This window comes from Perissodus microlepis, chromosome 2, assembly GCF_051167445.1.
Source record: "Perissodus microlepis isolate ML-2025 ecotype Zambia chromosome 2, ASM5116744v1, whole genome shotgun sequence".
Classification (NCBI taxonomy): Eukaryota; Metazoa; Chordata; class Actinopteri; order Cichliformes; family Cichlidae; genus Perissodus; species Perissodus microlepis.
This window is the reverse complement of record NC_140462.1, coordinates 6466435-6486062: the sequence shown is the minus strand read 5'-3', so window position 1 is coordinate 6486062 and position 19628 is coordinate 6466435. Positions and strand designations below refer to the sequence as shown.

General features: G+C 38.7%; 2 protein-coding genes across 3 annotated transcripts; one reads left to right on the top strand and one right to left on the bottom strand.

The window, feature by feature from the left end:
- The first annotated feature begins 634 nt into the window (after window positions 1–634).
- Window positions 635–5160, top strand: gprin1 (G protein regulated inducer of neurite outgrowth 1). The gene is made up of 2 exons (XM_084942350.1): window positions 635–1022; window positions 1425–5160. Exon 2 carries the CDS (start codon window positions 1455–1457, stop codon window positions 3828–3830), a length of 2376 nt encoding a protein of 791 aa, XP_084798476.1. The 5' UTR covers window positions 635–1022; window positions 1425–1454; the 3' UTR covers window positions 3831–5160.
- Window positions 4508–18827, bottom strand: cdhr2 (cadherin related family member 2). 2 transcript variants are annotated; one of them, XM_084942328.1, is made up of 31 exons: window positions 18513–18827; window positions 17810–17854; window positions 17452–17508; window positions 17310–17369; window positions 17066–17205; window positions 16918–16971; window positions 16745–16834; window positions 16170–16259; window positions 15956–16078; window positions 14747–14893; window positions 14423–14498; window positions 14240–14349; window positions 13149–13364; window positions 12879–13028; window positions 12602–12763; window positions 12442–12503; window positions 12094–12337; window positions 10039–10278; window positions 9865–9934; window positions 9199–9783; window positions 9035–9109; window positions 8857–8906; window positions 8614–8765; window positions 8307–8403; window positions 8117–8205; window positions 7933–8004; window positions 7618–7753; window positions 6502–6623; window positions 6303–6416; window positions 6126–6203; window positions 4508–5795 (listed from the first exon to the last, which is right to left on the bottom strand). In XM_084942328.1, the coding sequence occupies exons 1-31, from the start codon at window positions 18520–18522 to the stop codon at window positions 5612–5614; spliced, it is 3900 nt and encodes a 1299-aa protein (XP_084798454.1). In that variant the 5' UTR covers window positions 18523–18827; the 3' UTR covers window positions 4508–5611. The 2 variants fall into 2 exon arrangements, with proteins under 2 accessions (XP_084798454.1, XP_084798463.1); XM_084942337.1 differs by lacking the exon at window positions 17810–17854.
- Between the last annotated feature and the right edge of the window lie 801 nt (window positions 18828–19628).

Below are 19628 nucleotides of genomic sequence, written 5' to 3'. Positions count from 1 at the left end.
AAAATGAAAGAAATGTAATCGTCCTCAGTCCCACTCAATCACTAGAGGCGAGCAGAATTAGAGAGGCTCTAGAGAAATATGTGTCGCAAAGCAGGGAGGTTGGAGGGGAATGACGAATGAGTATAAAAGACTTGGTGATTTACAAGTGTTTGTTTGTGTGGGAGGCGAAGCTGCTGCTTCCAGGCTCCTTCAGCTTAAATTCTCTGTTGTGTCTTTCATGTACAGATGCTGCAGAACAACCACTGTTACTAATATCTCTCTGATGTCCTCCACAAGCTTTGAGTTTGCATAGACTTTTTGGAAGTCCTGTAATGAGCCTGTGATCATCTGTCTTCCTGAAGTAGGACATGTTTTAAGCATTTATCTATTTATTTTTTTATTTTTTTACTAAGCTTAAGATTCTGTTAAACAAACAAACGGGCAAATGTGGCCTTGACGCACACATGTACATGCACACATATACACGCACGCACACACACAGAGACACTGCTGTTTTAGTTCAAAACACTGCTTCATTATTGCTAAGAGAAATCCCACTTCTGCATACTTCACCCTCCCTCCCTCATGATCATTTGTAATGACTTGAGAGGTTTTATCACCAATTTATGCCTCCTTTAAAATTTCTCCAGATTAGCCAGTTCACAGGTTTATCTCTGTGCACGTAGCTGCCATTGTGTTTCTATGAGAACCTGAAGTTAATTACTATGATTTACTGCTGATTAGAGAGCTGTAGAGAGATTTTGCCATTACATTACCACTCACTGCCAGAAACCCGACCGTGGTTTCCAGGGAAACTGGAAATGTGAAGCTTTTCAATAGACACAGCCACAGCCTAAAGAGCGAGGATTGCCTAAGATAGATTCTTCTAGAGACAAACCTGTAGCCACTGCAATCAGCATCAATCACCGGGGGGGAGATGCACGGACAGATGTTTGTCGCAATCGGTGCTGAGATTTGCAATGTTTGACCCAAATCTGAAGAAGAGTTGTGGAGTGGCTTCAGCCTGACTTTACACTGCTGAGGTATGTCCTAATTTTCTGAGATCTCCTTTTGTAATCATGCTTGTTTTATAGTTACATTTTGAAAACAACTCTGAATTCATGTGCACACTGTTTGTGTTATGTAATTATGGACTAGAATAGAATTCAGACAGGAGCTGATAATGAGATATTTTTGGGCATGAAGATTTGACTTTGTCTCTTTTTAAAGTATTTAAAAAGATAGTCCTGTGATATTAAAGTAAGTGTGCAAACAATTCTGATCAAGTAGTAGCAGTGATGCTCCTGTGTCTATTTGAATAACTGAATAATATCAATTTCGTTTCATATCGCATGACAGAATATTTTTATCTTCCGCTTGTGCTTGGGCATGTTCCCGATTATTAACTGCACGGACACTTTCACACTGCTGTGTTATTCCTGCAGGTAATTCTAGCCCTTTAATGCGGAGACAGAATGGGAAGCCTTAAGGATGAGATGAGAGGTGTCACGGAGGACCACCAGCCTTGCGAGAAGACGGATAATGGGGGGCATCCAGGAGGCTCAGATAGCACTGCTGCGCCTGAAGGACCTCAACTGTACAGGAGTCAAGAGTCAACCACTCAAGGGGACTATCAGCCGGCACTACAGGGGAATGTTAGCTCTGTTGAGGAGAAAGAGAAAAACCTAATATCTAAAGATCAAGTGCTTTCAGGGGGGGATTATGGCAATGCTGACCTAACAGACACTGAACGAGTTAAAAACTGCACACAGATCGATGCCATGCCTGCAACGGAAGAGCACAATAAAACAACGACAGCAGCTACAAATAACGATGCAATGGTGTCGATCACGTTTCTGAGTGATGGAGATGGAAAACCTGAAATTCAAGAGGAAAACTTTGAAGATCAAAATCTCAACAGAGGAAAAGATGCAGGAATTAAGAAAATCTCAGTTGCTGTCCCATCAACTCCAGACCCTTGTGACCCACGCTCCCCGGCCCCTTTTGGGCAGCACCACATGCGCACACAGGTGAGCCTCGAGGTGGTGCAGTGCTGCTCGGCAGCAACCAGCCCCATGACTCCTCCAGAGGGCAGCCATTCCTTCTTCTTCCCAAGTTCTTTTGGGAAACCTCAAGCCGTGGGCACTGACACTAAAGATGCGGAGTTGCAGGTGGGTCAGCAAGTGGAGTTCTGCTCTGTCGCCACATCCCCCATGACCCCAAAATCCCCATATAGCATAGCTTTCCCAGAGGTTATCGGGAGAGAGCCAGTGCAAAGGGACGAGAAAGTGAAAAAGAATGAGGAGCAGAGGGAGACTGGTCAGCAGGAGACAAAAGTTTCAGCAGATGCTGCGTCAGAAACAACTGAAACTTTAAAATTTACTACATCAAAGGAGATGACTGAGAGTTCCACCAATAAAGTGGATGCTGAGTTAATAGGCACACATGTAAGTGTGGAGGATAGCAATCAGCAGTGTAAGCAGCAGAGGATGGGAAGTATGGATCAAGACATTACAATCTTGGTGACCCAGTATGGCAACAATGAGGAGGAAGAAACGGACGAGGCTGAGTCGTTTTTTTATTCTGTTGAACCGGAGATGGTCAAAATAGATGAAGATGAGGTTGGAGAAAGCTGCAGTGATATAAAGAGGAAGGAAGGAAAGGGAAAGTCCTTCAGTGAAAGTGTTCACGGGAGCACAAACGATCCACAAACGAAAGTACCTTCTGCTGCTGTCAGCCAACATTCGAAAACATGCACAGGATCCGAGCAGTCAGAGGTCAAAGACAAAGATGCACGTGAAGAAGAGAGAGTTGTTTCTGCAAAAAAATCCCCCATCCCTGAATCACCGGCTCCCTTTGGCTGCCACAACATCCGCACACAGGTGAGCCTGGAGGTAGTACAGTGTCAGTCTGTGGCCACCAGCCCCATGACCCCTCCTGAGGGGGACCAGGCCTTCTATTTCCCCACCTCTTTTGGAAAATGTGGGGCTGTGGGCACAGAGACTAAAGATGCTGAGCTGCAGGTGGGTCAGCAGGTGGAATTTCGCTCTGTCGCTACCGCACCCATGACCCCGAGAACTCCCACGATTATGACTTTCCCTCAGGTCATGAAGGAGCCTAGCATAGAGGAGAAGATAGTGGAGGAGGAAGAGGAAAAGAAAGAAGAGGCAACAGAGGAGAAAGAGGAAAAGAAAGACGAGGCAAAGAAGGAGAAAGAGGAAAAGAAAGAGGAGGCGATGGAGGAGAAAGAGGAAAAGAAAGAGGAGGCAAAGAAGGAGAAAGAGGAAAAGAAAGAGGAGGCGACGGAGGAGAAAGAGGAAAAGAAAGAGGAGGCAATGGAGGAGAAAGAGGTAAAGAAAGAGGAGGCAATAGAGGAGAAAGAGGAAAAGAAAAAGGAGGTGATGGAGGAGAAAGAGGAGAAAGTAACCCAAGAGAAAAAGGTGGAGGGAGTTGAAGAGAACACAAAGGAGGAAATAAACTGTAAGGAGAAAGATGAGGAGAAATGCGAGGAGCCAGTGCAGGAGGTGAGCTGGGATGAGAAGGGGATGACGTGGGAGGTGTACGGAGCTGTGGTGGAAGTAGCCGTGCTGGGCTCTGCCATCCAGAAACATCTGGAGAAGCAGGTGAAGAAGCAGAAGAGGCAATCCTCCATGCCACCGCCTCCTCCGCTCAACCCCTCAGCTACACCCCTGACCTCAGAGATAGCCCAGGGGGGTTCAGGTAAGGGTCGTGCAGGGAGAAGAGGGGAGCATGATGGGAAAGCGGGCCGACGCAGAAGAAACCCCTTCCGCCTGCTGATGGAGAACATGCAGCAGCCACACTGTTGCTCCAGAGCTCATACCACTGAGTGACAGGAGAGAAAGTTTACATGGGATCTGATACACGTGGTTGTTATCCAGTGCATCCACTGAATGACGTCGTCTCGATGGTGTGAGAAAAAGAAGGACAAAATTCACGCCTTCACTCAAGACAAGCAAGCACAAAAGCATTTAATATGAAGTTTGCACCGAGAAGCATTAACCGCTGAGAAAGCAGCCATAAATTATGATTTCTCTTTTTATCCCCCACACCCCCCACCCTCGCTGATTGGTATCTTATTCACAAATCTCTCTGCACACACCGACAGAGTGATGATGGACGTTTGGGGAAATGAGAGCGATGCGTCAGCATCATCATCAGCCTGGCTCTCCTCCTTTAGTGTTTTTCGCTGAAACCATCCACTGACTCATTTTAGCTGTTGGTGCTTTTTTTGTTGTTGTTTTTTCCACTCACCTCACACAATGTGAAGCCATGGCAACCAGCTTTTCTCCTGGTTGCTAAAAAGCTTGTTAAGCTTCGACAGAGAGAGAGAGAGAGAGAGAGAGAGAGATGATAGTGTAATGACAGGTTTTGAGTGTGATTTGTGACCTGGTGGTCTGGGGGATATTTAAATCGATTAAGTGTTGCCTTGATCTCTTTGTAAGAGGAGTCTCTACTGTCAGTGCAGGCTTTTGTATGTCTTATATATCGCTTTAGATTTGGCACAGTGTTTTGACTTGTTTGTATTGTGAAAAGTGTAAAAAAAAAAAAAAAAAGACAAAAAGAAAAAAAACTGATGACGCGTACAATCACCTTTCGAGGAAAGTAATGACTCCTGATATCAGGGTATTTTTAGTCATGAGTGCTCACAGTATTTTGATGCCATAATCTGTGATCCTGTTGTAAATTACGCGAAGGCAATGATTTTAAATGTGTTTTAAACAAGCGGTTGTTACAGTGTCAGTGAATGTCCGTGTTCACCAGCATTAACTTCAGATCCACATTCAAAGGATCAGAATTTATTCATGGATTGCACTTGTGTTACATTCATTTAGGTGTCAGTAAACAGTGAATAATCTTTTCAATCTGCTGCTTGTTGGAAGTCACTCTGCATGAGTTTTTTTTTTCTCTTCATCAAGAATTTCATAGCAAACACTGACAAATGAAACAGGGAAAGAGAGAGCGAGATTTTGTCAGACACACAGTTATAAATAAGGGTTTCATTCATACACCGACATTTTGAAACCTTTTTTTTTAAATTTATCTGTTTTTCTTGATTTCTGTGTTGGCATAACTTTAAGAAACAATTTCTTTCAAAAGCAATTCAAGCCCTTTTTAAACCACTGCTTATTATAATAATAAAAATAAAGTGATTCACATGTGCATCGAGCAAGAAGTTTGTGTGTTTAACCACTGCTGCTATTCATTTTTTTATACTGCATGGATTGAAACTGTCTCTACAGAAAGATAAAGGAAGAGTTTGATATTTTTAGGCCATCGATATTGATTTCACTTTCATACCTATGTACAAACTATGAGGCTACAGCAAACAAGCAATTCGCATACTTCAGCTCTCTGACTGGATTAGAATAAGGTCTTTGAAATCATTACACTTTTATACAATTAGATCTTTTTCACAAAATAGGATCCCCCTTTTGGTTCAGTTTTATGCTTGTAAAGGGTGTTTAGGCTTCAAAGTTAAATCTGTAATACAGAGAAGGCTATTTGAAGATGAAGTCTTCATCAAGAACTATATAATAAGTTTGATTTGGTATGCCTGATTACAAAGAAGCTACATTTGTTTAGCTGAGGCATCTGGCCTTCACTATTTACATTACAAATCTGTGGTGTCAAATACAGGGTTGCTGTACCCCATGAGGGGGTTGTCAGTGCTTTGGTTTTGGTCAGACAGGGTCAGTGCTTCATGCAAAGACTCAGTGTACCCTGGTGGATCCTCTTCCTGATGTCGAGCACTTTCCGAGTCAGATTTTGAGTCGTCGGAGTTGAAGCTTAGATGGCTTTGGTGGAAAAACAAAGAGAAAGAGGGAGACAATATGAACAAATGATCATTTCAAGGTTTTTGATTTAAAAACAACAATCACATGGCATTGCTGGAAGCACAGAGCCAGCTCTGTCACAACATGCTGTAGTGGGCACTCTGTGGCAAAATGTTCACCTGGAAATCATCCCGGTTTATTAACCAGCACAGCTACAGAGTGGTGAGCGCAGCTGCGTTTCACCGTGAGCCACCTTATCAAACTGTGTTGATCAAGCTAGTAACTGCTCTCTGTAGGCAGTGGATTGATTTACAGACAGGGTTCTTTGTTTCCTTGTTGTTTTTGTTTTACCTGTGTTTGTCATCATCAGAGCTGCTCTCTTCTAACTCGATGGTTGTGTCGATGTTCAGGTTGAGCACAGGATTAGCACTATCAGAGAGAAGTGACACATGTTAGAAGGCAAACTTATACATTAGGTTTCATACCATTGCCTATTTCATTTATCTGAATAAGATTTTGTCTCCTCACCCTTCCATAGTGTACTTGTTGGTTCCAGGTAGCATAAGACCATTTTTCTGGTTGTCATAATTCATACTGGATGCAGATTGTGCAGCTTTAGCAGCCTTAAGCTTCCTTCTGTAGCTGTAAGGTGGAATGATGAGTGGTCAGTACACAGACTCCCTGCTGGTCATAGTTGTTTGAAATAGTAGGCATCACATTTTCTTACTTTCTGCGAGTGCAGAGGAGTGAAGTGGTGAGGACAAGAAGTACAATGACAAGGCCTGCCACAATCCCCAGCAGGACATATTTTACTGTGTCCACCGTTTTTTCTTCCTCGGGAGCAGTCCCCTAAAAACAGAGGTTACAGGTTTCGAGTTTCATATGTAGATTATATTTACACTAACTTCACAATTTTTACATGTCCTTTAGAGGACTTATCAGACCTCTTACTAATCTGGAGTTAATTGTTTTGTAAAATGAACCAACGGGATTGCTACTGCTGTCTCCTTTAACCAGATTTTAAATGTCTTTATCTCTGTAAAATATATTTTATTTTACTTTTCTAAATCTACACTCAAAAATAGTTTTTTCACCCTCAATATACACAAAGCAATAATTTTGAGTGAAATACAACTGTAATATATAAAATTTATAAAAAGGATTATTTATTCAAATAATTAAAAAATGTGACTTCATTTGGCAAGATTCCATTAAATGTAGCATTTTACATTGTACTTACGTAATAAAATTCCATGAAAAAATGTACATATAAAAAATCAGTTACATTTTTTTTTTTAATTGTTGTTTTTTTGGGGTTTTTTGTTTTTTTTGTGGGGGGCTGTTCAACATTTATATTAAAGTAATTTAATATAAGTAATTTTTCCATATAGCCAATATCATTCAAATGCACCATACCTTACATACACTGTAATGTTACATACACTGAGTCATTAATCTCAACGTAGTTACGGCTGTTCCTGAAGATCACATGATCCATCTTTATGGGAAATCAAATGCCTTTTAACATTTAATAAATATAAATCCTAAATTATTGAAAATTATGCATGTTTGTTAAAAGTGATACGCATGAAACAATTCTGAATTTAACCTGCTGGTGGAGCCAGAGTGCTTGTTGGAGCACACATTGAACTTGGTGAAAAGAATCAGTGAACTATCCCCTACCCCTGTGCTGACTCTGAAATACTTTTTATTAGACTGCCACCAGCAATTTATCAAAAAAGAAGAATAAAAAAAAATGATGACGAAATGACCAAGAAGATATAAAGAAGAGGCAGAAAAATAGGGTTTCTTTGCAGTGTTTAAAAAATAAAACCGTACTTACAATGTTATCTAGCCCAAGCTCTATCAGCTTAGGAAAGTGTTCCGCATCAGAGAGCATTATTTCCACTTGAACAGAGGTAAGGGCCGTTCCATTGGCATAGACAAAATAAGCTACCACAATAGTTTTCTCTGTAGCCCTGAGAGAACCATTAAAACACACACACATACACATAAATTAAATCAACACATTTCAGCTTTTTAAAACCTAAAACCTGGAGTTGCTGCCATTGTCATTTTGTCTACATGTGCAATTGCACCACCTAGTGAGGAAAAACAAAGCATAGGAGCAAGCAAGGAGATGTGAAAGGGAACTTACCTGGATGTCTCACTGTTGTAAGGCCTAAGAGCAACAATTTCAACGGCAGCCTTAGTGGCAGTCATAAGTGCTCTAAGAGTCCCAGAAGATGACGGGGGGAAGAAAATGGGTAGATTTAAGTGATGACTGAATGAAATTAGCAGATTAGATCAGATATAGTCTTTACTAATGATTCAGACATTACCTCCTGATCTCAGTGAGCTTTTTTTCAACCTCAATCTGATTATTTGCAAACCTGAGTTCGACTTTGTAGGATTCATCGACTGTGAAAATCTGCAGTTATAAAAAGAATGTAAACATTGGTGTGTGTGCTGCAAGTTTTATAGCCTGTTTTCAATATACAACACAGGGTAAGCAAATCCCACATCACTCACATCCAGCTCGGTGCTAGAGGACAGGCCGCCGGGATCAGTCGCAGAGACTGTTACCAAATACTTCCCCTTCAGTGTCAAATCAAGTGTCTGTGTAGATCTGTGGATAGTTGAAGGGAAGCACACCCATAAGAACCATAAAAATACACCCATGACAATATCATTTTGGAAAAAACAACATGTGCATGGGCTCCTATTATCCCTGCTCAAGTATAAATCTAAATATATAAGTAAAAGTAAAAACACAGACACTTGTGAGAAAAACCAGAGCAGACCGAGTTGTGACTGCAGGAGATGACTTTGTACTCACTGAATAATCCCAACGTAGCGGTCATTTTGCTGTGTGGTGACAGCCTCAAACAGTGCCCCCTTGTCACTTATTTCATTGTTGGTGTTTTGGAATTTGACGTCTGTCACTTTAAACTCGATCTGACTGTTTATGCCACTGTCACGATCTGTAGCCTATGAAAGACATGAAGTAGAGCATCATGCTTCATGCATCGTTAACATGCCGAAATGAGGTCAGGTGTTTTTGCTTTTCAGTCGTACTCACAGTGACCCCTGCAACTGATGTCCCTTTGCTTGCACTTTCTGACACCACAACTATAGAAGAAGAAGAAAAATCAGCATTGGATTCATATAATTTTTTTTAAAAATTTAGGGTGATATGTGAAAGAACGTGGCCCTGTTGGTAAGTACTGCAGACGAGTGGTTATTCTGAGAGGACTCACCAAACACCTGACTGTCTGAGAAAATGAATTCTGGGGCATTGTCATTGATGTCTTCAATGTTGATCACCATTAGGCCTGAAGAGAAATGACAGTGAACCAGTTTTTATGTAAGCTGTTTGTTTTAATGGCTTACTCTTATTATCAGCAAACAACCCATTACTGACCTGTCGTGGCGCTGTTGTTATATCCCTTCTCTGTGTTAATGTCCACCACCTGAGCCTCTACAATCGCCTGGTCGCATTTTTCATAATCCACCGTGACCTTAGGGTTGACCCTGACCTCTCCGTTTGGATCCAGGACAAACCAGTCGCAGAAATCCAGGCTGTTATTGCATCTGCATTTGACGGATTCCAGCTCAAAGACCAGAGAATGACTCCCGTCTTTATCTTCCGCTTTAAAACTCCCAACAGCTTCCACTACTGTGGTGTTCTCCTTCACTGTCATAGATGCTATTGGCGTGAACTCAGGTCGCTCATCATTTACATCAAGCACATCTACGTCCACCATCACTGTAGCTTTCTTCTGCTCCAGATCTGCTGCCTCTACCCTCATATTAAACTTTTTGGGGCCTTTCTCATAGTCCAGCTCAATGTCCGGGTCCACAGTGATGTTTCCCATGAAACCTCTTGTGGCAGCGGAGGTTCGAATGATGAAGTTCCCAAAGCTCCCATCGACAATGGTGAAAGAGATGCGATTAAACTCTGCTGTTTGGTCCAAATCCTCAGCTTCAACAGAGCCAACAAATGCACCTGAATGAATGATAAATATGAATTAAAACCCTGACATGCAGTTGTAAACACTTAAAACATTTTGCGGTGTGAAATACTTGCCTTTTTCTCCTTCTTTAACAGAGAATTTGTAAGATGGGGCAAAAATTGTTGGCATGTTATCATTGATGTCCTGAAATGGATCATAAAGAAGAAGAAACACTGGCAGTCATCAGCTGTACCAGCCTTTACACCATCTCTTGTAACTTGGTACTGTCAACTTGCTAAAATACCTACCTGTACATTGATGGTAACTGTGACATTGGTGGATAGCGGGGATTCACCCTGGTCTGTAGCAGTCACTACAAGTTTAATCTCCCCTTCCAGCACTGGATCCATGGCCTCACGATCCAGTTCAACATTGTTTGTCAAAACACCGGTTTCAGGGTCTATAGTGAAGTTCTTACTGTATGCGCTTGACACGATACCATACACAATTTGGCTGTTTGGAGTATTGGGCTCATCTCCATCAGTAGCCTGTCCAAAGCAGAGAAACATCAGAAGAGACACTTTTAGAAAGATGATTTTCTTTGCTGATACTGCAAAAATGCAATAAAAGCCTGAAAACAAATATTTATGGCCAAAATGCTGAATTTAATCCAGTAATGCCATGTATCGTATAAACTTTTAAGGCTACAAAAGTACAATATTGACCAAAACCTCATATATGTAACCTGAAATGTAATTTCTTTTTTAATATAATTTGTCAGAAGGTCTAACAAATACTCCAGTTTCAAAAAAATACAATTTTCTGGAAATGATTTCATGGATCAGCCTTGACAGGGTTAAGTCATTTGATTAAATGTACATTTTTGATGTAATGTTGTTACATTGTGTAAAACATTTATTGGAATCTGGTCTAATGAAATGTACCTGATTGGTATACATCTAGTTTATACCAAGCATATTTTCCTTAATAATTAATAATTTATATAAATAAATTTTAGGCCTGGCTACACACTTCATTCATGTCACATGACAGGCCATGATATTGGGTGATGCAAATTTCCCCAGAAATGTATGTTTGGATCAGATTTCACTAGCTCTTATACATGTTCTAAATCCATATTTCTTAATTTTAATGGAATTTAGCAGATTTTAAAAATATATATATTATTAAAAATGCTCTGAACTAAGAGTTTAAGGTCAGATACAATGCACTGTAAAAAAAATCCTAATATAAAAATATTTTACTGTGTATTTTACAGTTTTGTACTGTTCTTCTAGAATATCATTAAATCTATATCAATAGACTGTGATTTCACATTTCAAATTGAAAGATTGGACCAATAAATTCAAATGTAATGCTATGGAAAAATATATAAAATGATTCTTATAAACTTTTTTTACATCAAATAATTATTATTATTATTGCTATTTAGGGCGATTGTGGCTCAAGAGTTGGCAGTTCGCCTTGTAATCAGAAGGTTGCCGGTTCGAGCCCCGGCTCGGACACTCTCGGTCGTTGTGTCCTTGGGCAAGACACTTCACCTGCTGGTGATGGCCAGAGGGGAGTTTTAACTCTTAACTGTATATTTCTGTACATTTAAGTATTATTATTCATATTGCCGCATTCATTGACCTTGTTTATAGGTAATTTCATTGTTTAATCACATTAAATTGTTCCTAATTTAATGTTTAAAAGCACTTGAAAAAGGCAAAATCCCATGTAAAATTAGGGCAACAAATTGTATTTTCATTACTGGAAATAACCGTATTTTTATGAGTAAGTTATTTTCTGTTATTTTACAGTATTATTTTGGCGCCCAGCTGCCGGAATATTACTGTTTTTTTAAGATGTTTTTTCTAACAGTGTGACTGTTGTTCTATATAAACCCTTCACTTTAAAAATTATGACCATAGCTGCAGCCCAAAGTTATAGTCATGAACTTTTTGCTGTCTCTGCCTACCAACATTAACATGCACAATAAAGCGCTTTTCATTTTTCAGCAACATGAAACCTGTTATTTGTGTTCATGTCTTCTAGGCTCTTCAAAGTAGAAGTGATAAGTAAATGTATGTATGAGAAGTCTTGAGGCGACTGTTGTTGTGATTTGGCGCTATATAAACAAAATTGAATGGAATGGAATTGAAGTCATTGCCTTTAAGCAGTTAATTCCTGCCAGCCAATGGGGATGCCTTTATTAACGCATATACAGACTATACTACACTATTATTTGATAGCCCCACCACCACCACCTGCTGCTGTTTTTCCCCCCAAAATGAAAAAAATAAATTAATCAAAATTAATTTGACAGCTATTGTCCTTAGTGCTCACCCTGCCAAACTTACCTCTATTTTGACTTCAAGCTCTTGGCCCTCTTTAACAAAAGCCACGTAAGAATCTCTGTTCATGACTGGAGGCTTGTCATTAATGTCAGTCAGTGTGATCTCCAGTACTGTAGAGCCAGGCTTGCCATCTGTGTCTCTGGCCTGTAGAGTCGCTGTATACAGAGATCTGAGCTCACGATCCAGGAGCGCTTGGCTTTTCACATAAACTTTGCCTGTGTGTGACTCCACGTCAAAGTAGGGTAATCTGAAACATAGCGCAGACTGTTGGTGAGGTGTTGTGTGAATGACATAGACAGCAGCTGCACAAAAAAGAAGAATTACTGCAGCAGGCCACAAGTGAAGACGTACATGCTGTCGGGAAAAAGTTTGTATGTCAGGTTTCCTTTATCCATTGTGTCTGGATCATCTGCCTAAAAGAGAGAAAACAAAACAACATGTGAGAGTTTCTGAAATAAAAGAATAAGAGCTCCAGATGTCTGAGAGAGAATTCAGACTGCAAGGAACTTACGGTAATTGTGGCCAATTCTGTCCCAATGGGTGAATGCTCTGACACATTTAACCTGTACGTGTCCTGTTTGAAGGTTGGACTGTTGTCATTGGCATCCTTGATGTTTATAGTGACTTGAGCAGTGGAGCTGAAGGTGGGTTTATATTGATCTACAGCAGTCACCTGCACCATGATATGAGCAACTCATTGGAATTGTAAAGAGTCACAAACATGAGTGGTATTGGCACATGCAATGGTTTGTATGTATATATATGGCTTATTTTAATTACATTTTTACCTGTAAACTCATTTGCCGTTTTTTTTCAAAATCCAGATTTTCGGGTTGCCTGATCATGATCTGAACGATGCTGTCTACAGTGGTAAATTGAGGTTCCACAGAAAACACGGCTTTGTCCTCTCCATCCAGGATTAGCTGAGTGTTGGAAATCTGTAAAATCCCGGGACCCAAAAGTTTTATATTTGATCCATAATGTTACACAGAGCTGATATTGGGGGGGGGGGGACTGGAGACCTCATCCTATAGATGATGAATGGTCTGTTTCCTTACCTTGTCGGGATCTTTGACAGTCATGCCGATGTTAATAAATCCCAGTGAGTGCTCCAAGATCTCACCAGTGAATTCAGTTGCTGTTACACAGCCGTCCCCTGAGTCTCCACACTTGTAAAACTCTGGCTTATTGTCATTGTCATCAAGGATGTTGATCTGCACAGTTGTTGTGACGTTGGCACGGACCCCGTGGATGTTTTCTTTAGACTCAGTGGCCTTAAATAGGCCAAAATGAATTTTATTTTTTCAATATTCAAGATATTGTTAAAAAGATTAAATATATTTAATATTTCTTTTTTATGGTTCATTATAATAATAATATTAAATTAAATGGTCTAAAGAAGAAGATCATAAATGTTTTTGTGGGGGGTTTTCTTGCATCATTGAGAAGTTGCTCCTGTGTAATGGTGGGTTCCACCATGACACCATCTGCTCTTTGTTTTCAGCGACCCTGTGCTCAGCCTCCCATTTTGCTCACACCAGTTCCCATCTGTATTTTGAATCTGCTCTCTAAGGTCACTGTAAACACCTTCAAAAACTGCTACTAGTGCAACTTAGGTGTAAAACTGTTATGCAAAGTAAAAAAAAAATAAAAAATCCCCCCAAAACAATAGGAAAATTAAACCATTTTGGAACATCATCACTATTAGTTTCATGAGTTTTGTGAAGATTTGTCTTCCTCAACCTTCAAAATGGTCTTATCACAGTTTATGTCATGTTTGCTTGAGTTGTAAAAACAACCTTTGATTTGGGTTCTAAAAGAAGCTCCGTCTTTAAGGAAGTTTCTGGTGCTACACGGGGAGGTTCAACCTGCCTTTTAATTGCTGCTAGGTCTTATTAAGATAAGAGAATTTTATACTTGCTGGTCAATAAGTCATAATGATTCTAGGGAGTGGTATTGTTCTGTGTTCAGTCTTGATAAAATGTTGAGCTATTCCTTTAAATCTTAATACGTAAAACTAAAAATTAAAACTGTAATGTGCTGTAATCTGTATGAACTTCATGGAATAACTTTAGTTAGTACTAATGGACAAGCTTACTGTAGTAACATACACAGAGAGAAGGAAATTGACAATGAAATAAAAATGTACCTTCACAGTCAGAGTTACAGTGTCACCAATAACTTCTCTGTCAATTTCTGACAGTACATATATGACACCATCACTGGTTGAGATTTTAAACAGGCCAGCTTCTGATGACCCTGTAAAATAATGTGGAAATAATATATTATACTACCACTCACAAGCTAAAAGCAACAACATACTGTAGCTTACCTTCAATGCTATAGCTGATTGCATCACTGACTCCTATGTCTGGGTCCACAGCAGTCACTTTAAGCACAGATGTGTCCTATCAAAGGAAAGAAAATGTTTATGAAATGTGAAGCATTTGAAAGTCTTTTTAAATGCATAAAAAATATGTCAACTCAAAGCAGGCTCAGTGCCTTTAATTCTGTGTGGTAATAGTAACAAACAAACAGTAACAAAAAGTTGTCAAAGTCTTTGTATACACTGGGTCATATATTGTACTATCAGAAAAAGCTTTGTTTGCCTTACAATAATTCTTTGAAATCATTGGTCAGGTTTAGCAGCACTCACCACAGGTGAATGCTCTCTAACACTTCCAACATAGGGAACGCCGATGAACTGAGGGTCAAGATCTGGGACATCCTCAACAGTAACGAAGGAATAAACAGTGCTCGACAAGTATTCTGTATCAGATTTATGACACTTGCCTCCACCATCCTGTTAGAAAACATTTTTAAAAATCTCTTAGTTTTTTTGATGATCAGATAAATCTAGAATACATTAAAACAGATTATATAACAGATAAACATGACACCTAAACTCAAAGATGCTGAAAATGTGTTATTCACTTTTGACAGTGCTTTCAAATTATAAAAACAAACAAAGTAAATAGTATGACCACTGTTACAACAAGCAAAGGCTTGTGACTGTGACTTTCACAGAATTAAATTAATAGTGAATATTCATCACTTCTCTTTATCAAACTGGCAAAGCAACATAATTTTTTATGCCTGAATGCTCTAGCTTCACTTACACGTTCTTATTAGGAGTAAATAACAGGGCAATTCACTGCTTAACAAACAAAAATCTGACTCTGGATGTTACAATATGCCCCCGTGTGTTATGTTACGTTAGCAGTTAGTTGTTTTAGTGTTCTTAACTGCAGGTTTATTTAGGAGAACACATATAAAGTTATGTTTCAATTGTTTTGGAAACATCTCCAATCGATTTCTTATCAAACAGTTATATAAGAAAAATGGCACCACTCTTATATCTGTTTATTATTAAGTTTCAACAGCACCAGAGTGGGTCAAAGAACCAAAGCAGAAGGAAACAGCTAGCGTGCTTCTCGTTAAACCAGTAGCGGTCTAAAGGTCACAAAACCGCCAACCCATCACACTAAAGGTCACTTAAATTGTGTATTTATTTAATTATTATTATTTAATAATTTACAATGTATTTATTTATATTTATTTATCTACTATCTACAATCTAAAATGTAAAAATAAAAAGCTGCATTTGTACAGGGGCGTAGGGCTATTTTCTTGGCCAACAGTGATAACTTTGGGAACTCTTGTAGAAACCAACAAAAGACTGGCTGATACAGATACAAGGAAGGGAAATTCACAACATGCCAAACTTTTCCTTTAAGAAATTAGGAACCACAAGAATATACAAAGCTGCTTTAACGTTAGGGCAACCTTTGCTATTTACACTTTTCTTTAACCAATATTAGTATCACAAGGTGACGCATGTTTAAACTTGAACAATCATACTTACACTGGCATTAATCTTCAGCCGATAGTAAGTACTCAGTGAGGTATAATTCAGGGGCTTGATCAGTTTGACCTCACCACTTTCTCTTACAATGCTGAACAGACTAAATCCATCATTTGGGATTACCTGGAAAAAACAGGTAAACAGTGCTTTACAGGTTCATGGAACACCTCTATTGAATATCATTACATTTTATGTTTTCCTAAAGGAAACTTACTTCATCAATGGCGTATGTAACAATGCCAGCAGTTCCTGTATCAGTATCAGTGGCTGATGCTTTAAACAAAGTTGTGCCTACAGGAGTATTCTGTTGATAAAACAGAAAAAACAAAACAGAATTATAAAAACAGAAATTATTCACTTCGTAAACAAATGATTGTGTTTATTTTTTCCTTGATGATGAGCCAGTGGTAAATGGACTGCTTCTTTCATAGCACTTTTCTACTCTATCTGAGCACTCAAAACACTTTATAAAACAAGCAACCCATTCATACAAATACTTTTTTCCTATGCTGCAGTGCAGTCACACTCAAACGAATGAATCAGAGAGCTACTTGGGGTTAGCATATTTGGCATGCAGCCTGAAGCAGCCAAGGATCAGACAAGTAAGCTTCCAATTAGGAGATGACCTGCTCTCCCTCCTGAGCTAGAACAACCCCAAAGAATGCTTTTCTCTCACAGCAACATGAAATGGTTAAATGGACATTATTTACTAACAAGTAAGATGCTGTGACAGAAAAAAAAATCACAAAACCATTTGTAGAGTAATTCATTTAAATATATTTGCCTTACTTCTGGAACACTTGTGTCATAAGAAGGCCTCTGAAAGATGGGTGCGTTGTCATTGGCATCAAGTAATATTATGGTTAAGTCTCCAGGTCTCTGTAACACATGATGCACTCTGTGAATATAATGGACAAACTGGCATTAAAGAAATAACTTTTACTAAGTTAGATGTCACTTACATAATTAATGCCATCGGAAACACCAGCTCCAAGTATCAAATACCCCTCAGAACTCTAGAAGAGAGAATTGATCAAATGTATAAGTGCACATGCTTAACCGAAATTGTGTTTTTTCCAATAAAGGGTCTCTGCTCTATGTCTGCCACACCTCTCTATCAAGAGGCCTTGCAACAGATACAACTCCTGTAGATTCTTCAACTCTGAAGTTTGGAGCATTGGTCCCACTGAGTGTGTAAGTCAGTGTGTCAAAATCTGGATCTGATGCAGTTATAGTAAATCCCGGTTGACCTGAAGAACAACAACATGGAAACATATATTTACAAAAATGGGCAAAAGAGCCATATTACAAACATGTTAAAAAAAAAAAAAAGTTAAAAAAATTTTTAACATACCAACAGGGGTGTCTTCACACACTTCATAAACAAGTTCAGTGAATTCAGGACTGCTATTTGCTGCATAAGATTTGAAGATTAAATGTTGACATGAAGATAAGAAAAGCAAAAATGAATCATCAAACATCAAATGAACACACACCATTAGTTAGGGTGATCAGGCATAATAACAGTATGCTTCCTGCAATCCGCTCCATGCCTGAAAATCAAAAGAGACAATTTCATAAAAGTAGCAAATATTTGATTTTTGTTCTTAGTGTCACCATGAAATGGTAAAACCTTAAAGACAATTGCTCAGTACACTTCATCATTAGCATCAGTATGCTAACAGGTTCATAATGACAATGTTCAGTTATTGGTTTTTACACTGACCACCTTACTAGTTATTAGTCCTAATCGCAAATTCTAGCTGAGGCAAAAAAAAATTTAATCTTTATAAAAACAACAAAATCATTAAATGTCATGATGCAAACAGAAATATAAGAAGGTGAATCACGTACTGGACAACGCTGGTAGTACGCAGCTCTTGTCCTGATTTTTGTAGGCTGAAATTCAGAAGCCAATTGTTATTACAGCCACACCCAAACTGTTCACGGCATAGCAGGTGGTGAAAACACCTGGAAATCTTTGTTTACAGAGAGAACACAGCAGAACCTTTTTATAATATGAAACCTCATACATTTACATTTTTGCTGTCCCCTTATATTAACTAAAAAAGTGGACACCGTATTTTGATTATTTTTTAAAAACCTACTTTGGAACTTTGCATTACGCTTTAAGTAATTTTACATACATTTAAAAAAGATGTAAAGACAGTTTAGTTCATTTTCAACTGTTAAAAAATTTGGTTGGCAGTTTTACACTTTGATCATATATATATATATATATATAACCTTGAATAATTAAGATATAAAAATGAAGAATGACCTCATATAAACAAGTCTTTACTTGAATATGTAAGCCCTTTGTTTTAAAGGGCTTTACCACTTTTTTCACTACTGTTCTAGGAAAGAAAAAGCACCAAAAAAACTGATCAGCTTATTTCAGGTTTCAGGTGTTCGAAGCAACATACTGTGCATTGTATTGTTCGTTATTATCTTCTTCTTTTCTTAATTATCTAAACATTATATAGTAATTACATAGTAACTAAATCCATATACTAATGCTCTAAAAAATAAATCCAAATGCATAAGACAAACTTACCAGCCAACATTCACAGAGGGCTTCTTCTTTACTGATGTCTGGATGAGACCTTTGACTCTTGTTCCTCTTAGTGATTGTCGTCTCGCAGCAGTAAATATAAATGATTAACATGCACCAGTGACGTCCAGCAAATATGATAGCATTTTACTCCACTTCCTTGTTTGCTTGTTAAAAAAGAAAAAGAATGTTTTAACTGTTTTCTAATAAGTAAAACAGAAAAACTTCACACAGTTGAAGCTGGTCTCAACTATGACTTCACGCTAGCTGTTTAAGCGTAGAAACAAGCTCCTCACCAGTAACAAATGGCACTGAGCCATACTGGGCCACAAGTGTCCAAACGAGAACCCAACAAGGATCTGAAATGCCCTTTTGTCTAAATGAGTGGTGCTGCTGTCATGGCAACAATACTCTTCTGATTGCTTAGGTTTGGAAACCCAGGGCTTTCTAATGCCCATGCCTTCAGAACCAATCAGAGATTCAGTCCCTTATCCAGAAACCACAGTTCCAGGCCCTAATGAGCTCTTCCCAGTGAAGCTCCACAACCCATCCAGTCTACTCTACTCATTAAAGGGTATCACACAAAGGATTATGCTCTCTTGTATCCACTGGCTTCATTCATAATGAGGCAATATACTGAAAACAACATCTTCACTGTGACTGAAACAAATGCCAGTAAATTAACTGTTGAGAATGGGGCTATTAATAAAAATACATTTGAAAAACACTAGCATGAACAAATGTGCAGAATGCTCAAAAGAAAATTCCTGATATACATGTTATATATATCAGACAAGTTTCTTATTTGTTTCTGTCAAAAACAAATTAAATTTAAAGAAAAAAAAAAAACACACAGCCTAAAGATATATGTTACTTGTGGTAATATCTAATGTAACACTGACTGAATTGCTTATTCAGTGGTTTACTGAATAAGCAAAAAAAATAAATATTTGCATATTAGTACAAAAGAAGTTTGCTACAGCTTTCCAAGAGTCATTTGAAAAGTAACATTTTAAAATAAACAGCAACTGAAAATTTTTAAGATATATAAAGGAGAAAAGCTTTCCACCAAGTACTGATTGCATGTTTTTTCAAGAAGCTTACCACGGCCACCATATT

What these genes read in the sequence shown, in the direction of transcription:
- cdhr2 (XM_084942328.1), bottom strand. An exon ending in TTAGAGAGCATTCACCTGTG is followed by an intron (nt 14,499 to 14,746) that starts GTGAGTGCTGCT and finishes TTCCTTTGATAG; the next exon opens with GACACATCTGTGCTTAAAGT. An exon ending in AGCTTGAAGTCAAAATAGAG is followed by an intron (nt 10,279 to 12,093) that starts GTAAGTTTGGCA and finishes TGCTTTGGACAG; the next exon opens with GCTACTGATGGAGATGAGCC.
- gprin1 (XM_084942350.1), top strand. Translation starts at nt 1,455, where the DNA reads ATGGGAAGCCTTAAGGATGAGATGAGAGGTGTCACGGAGGACCACCAG.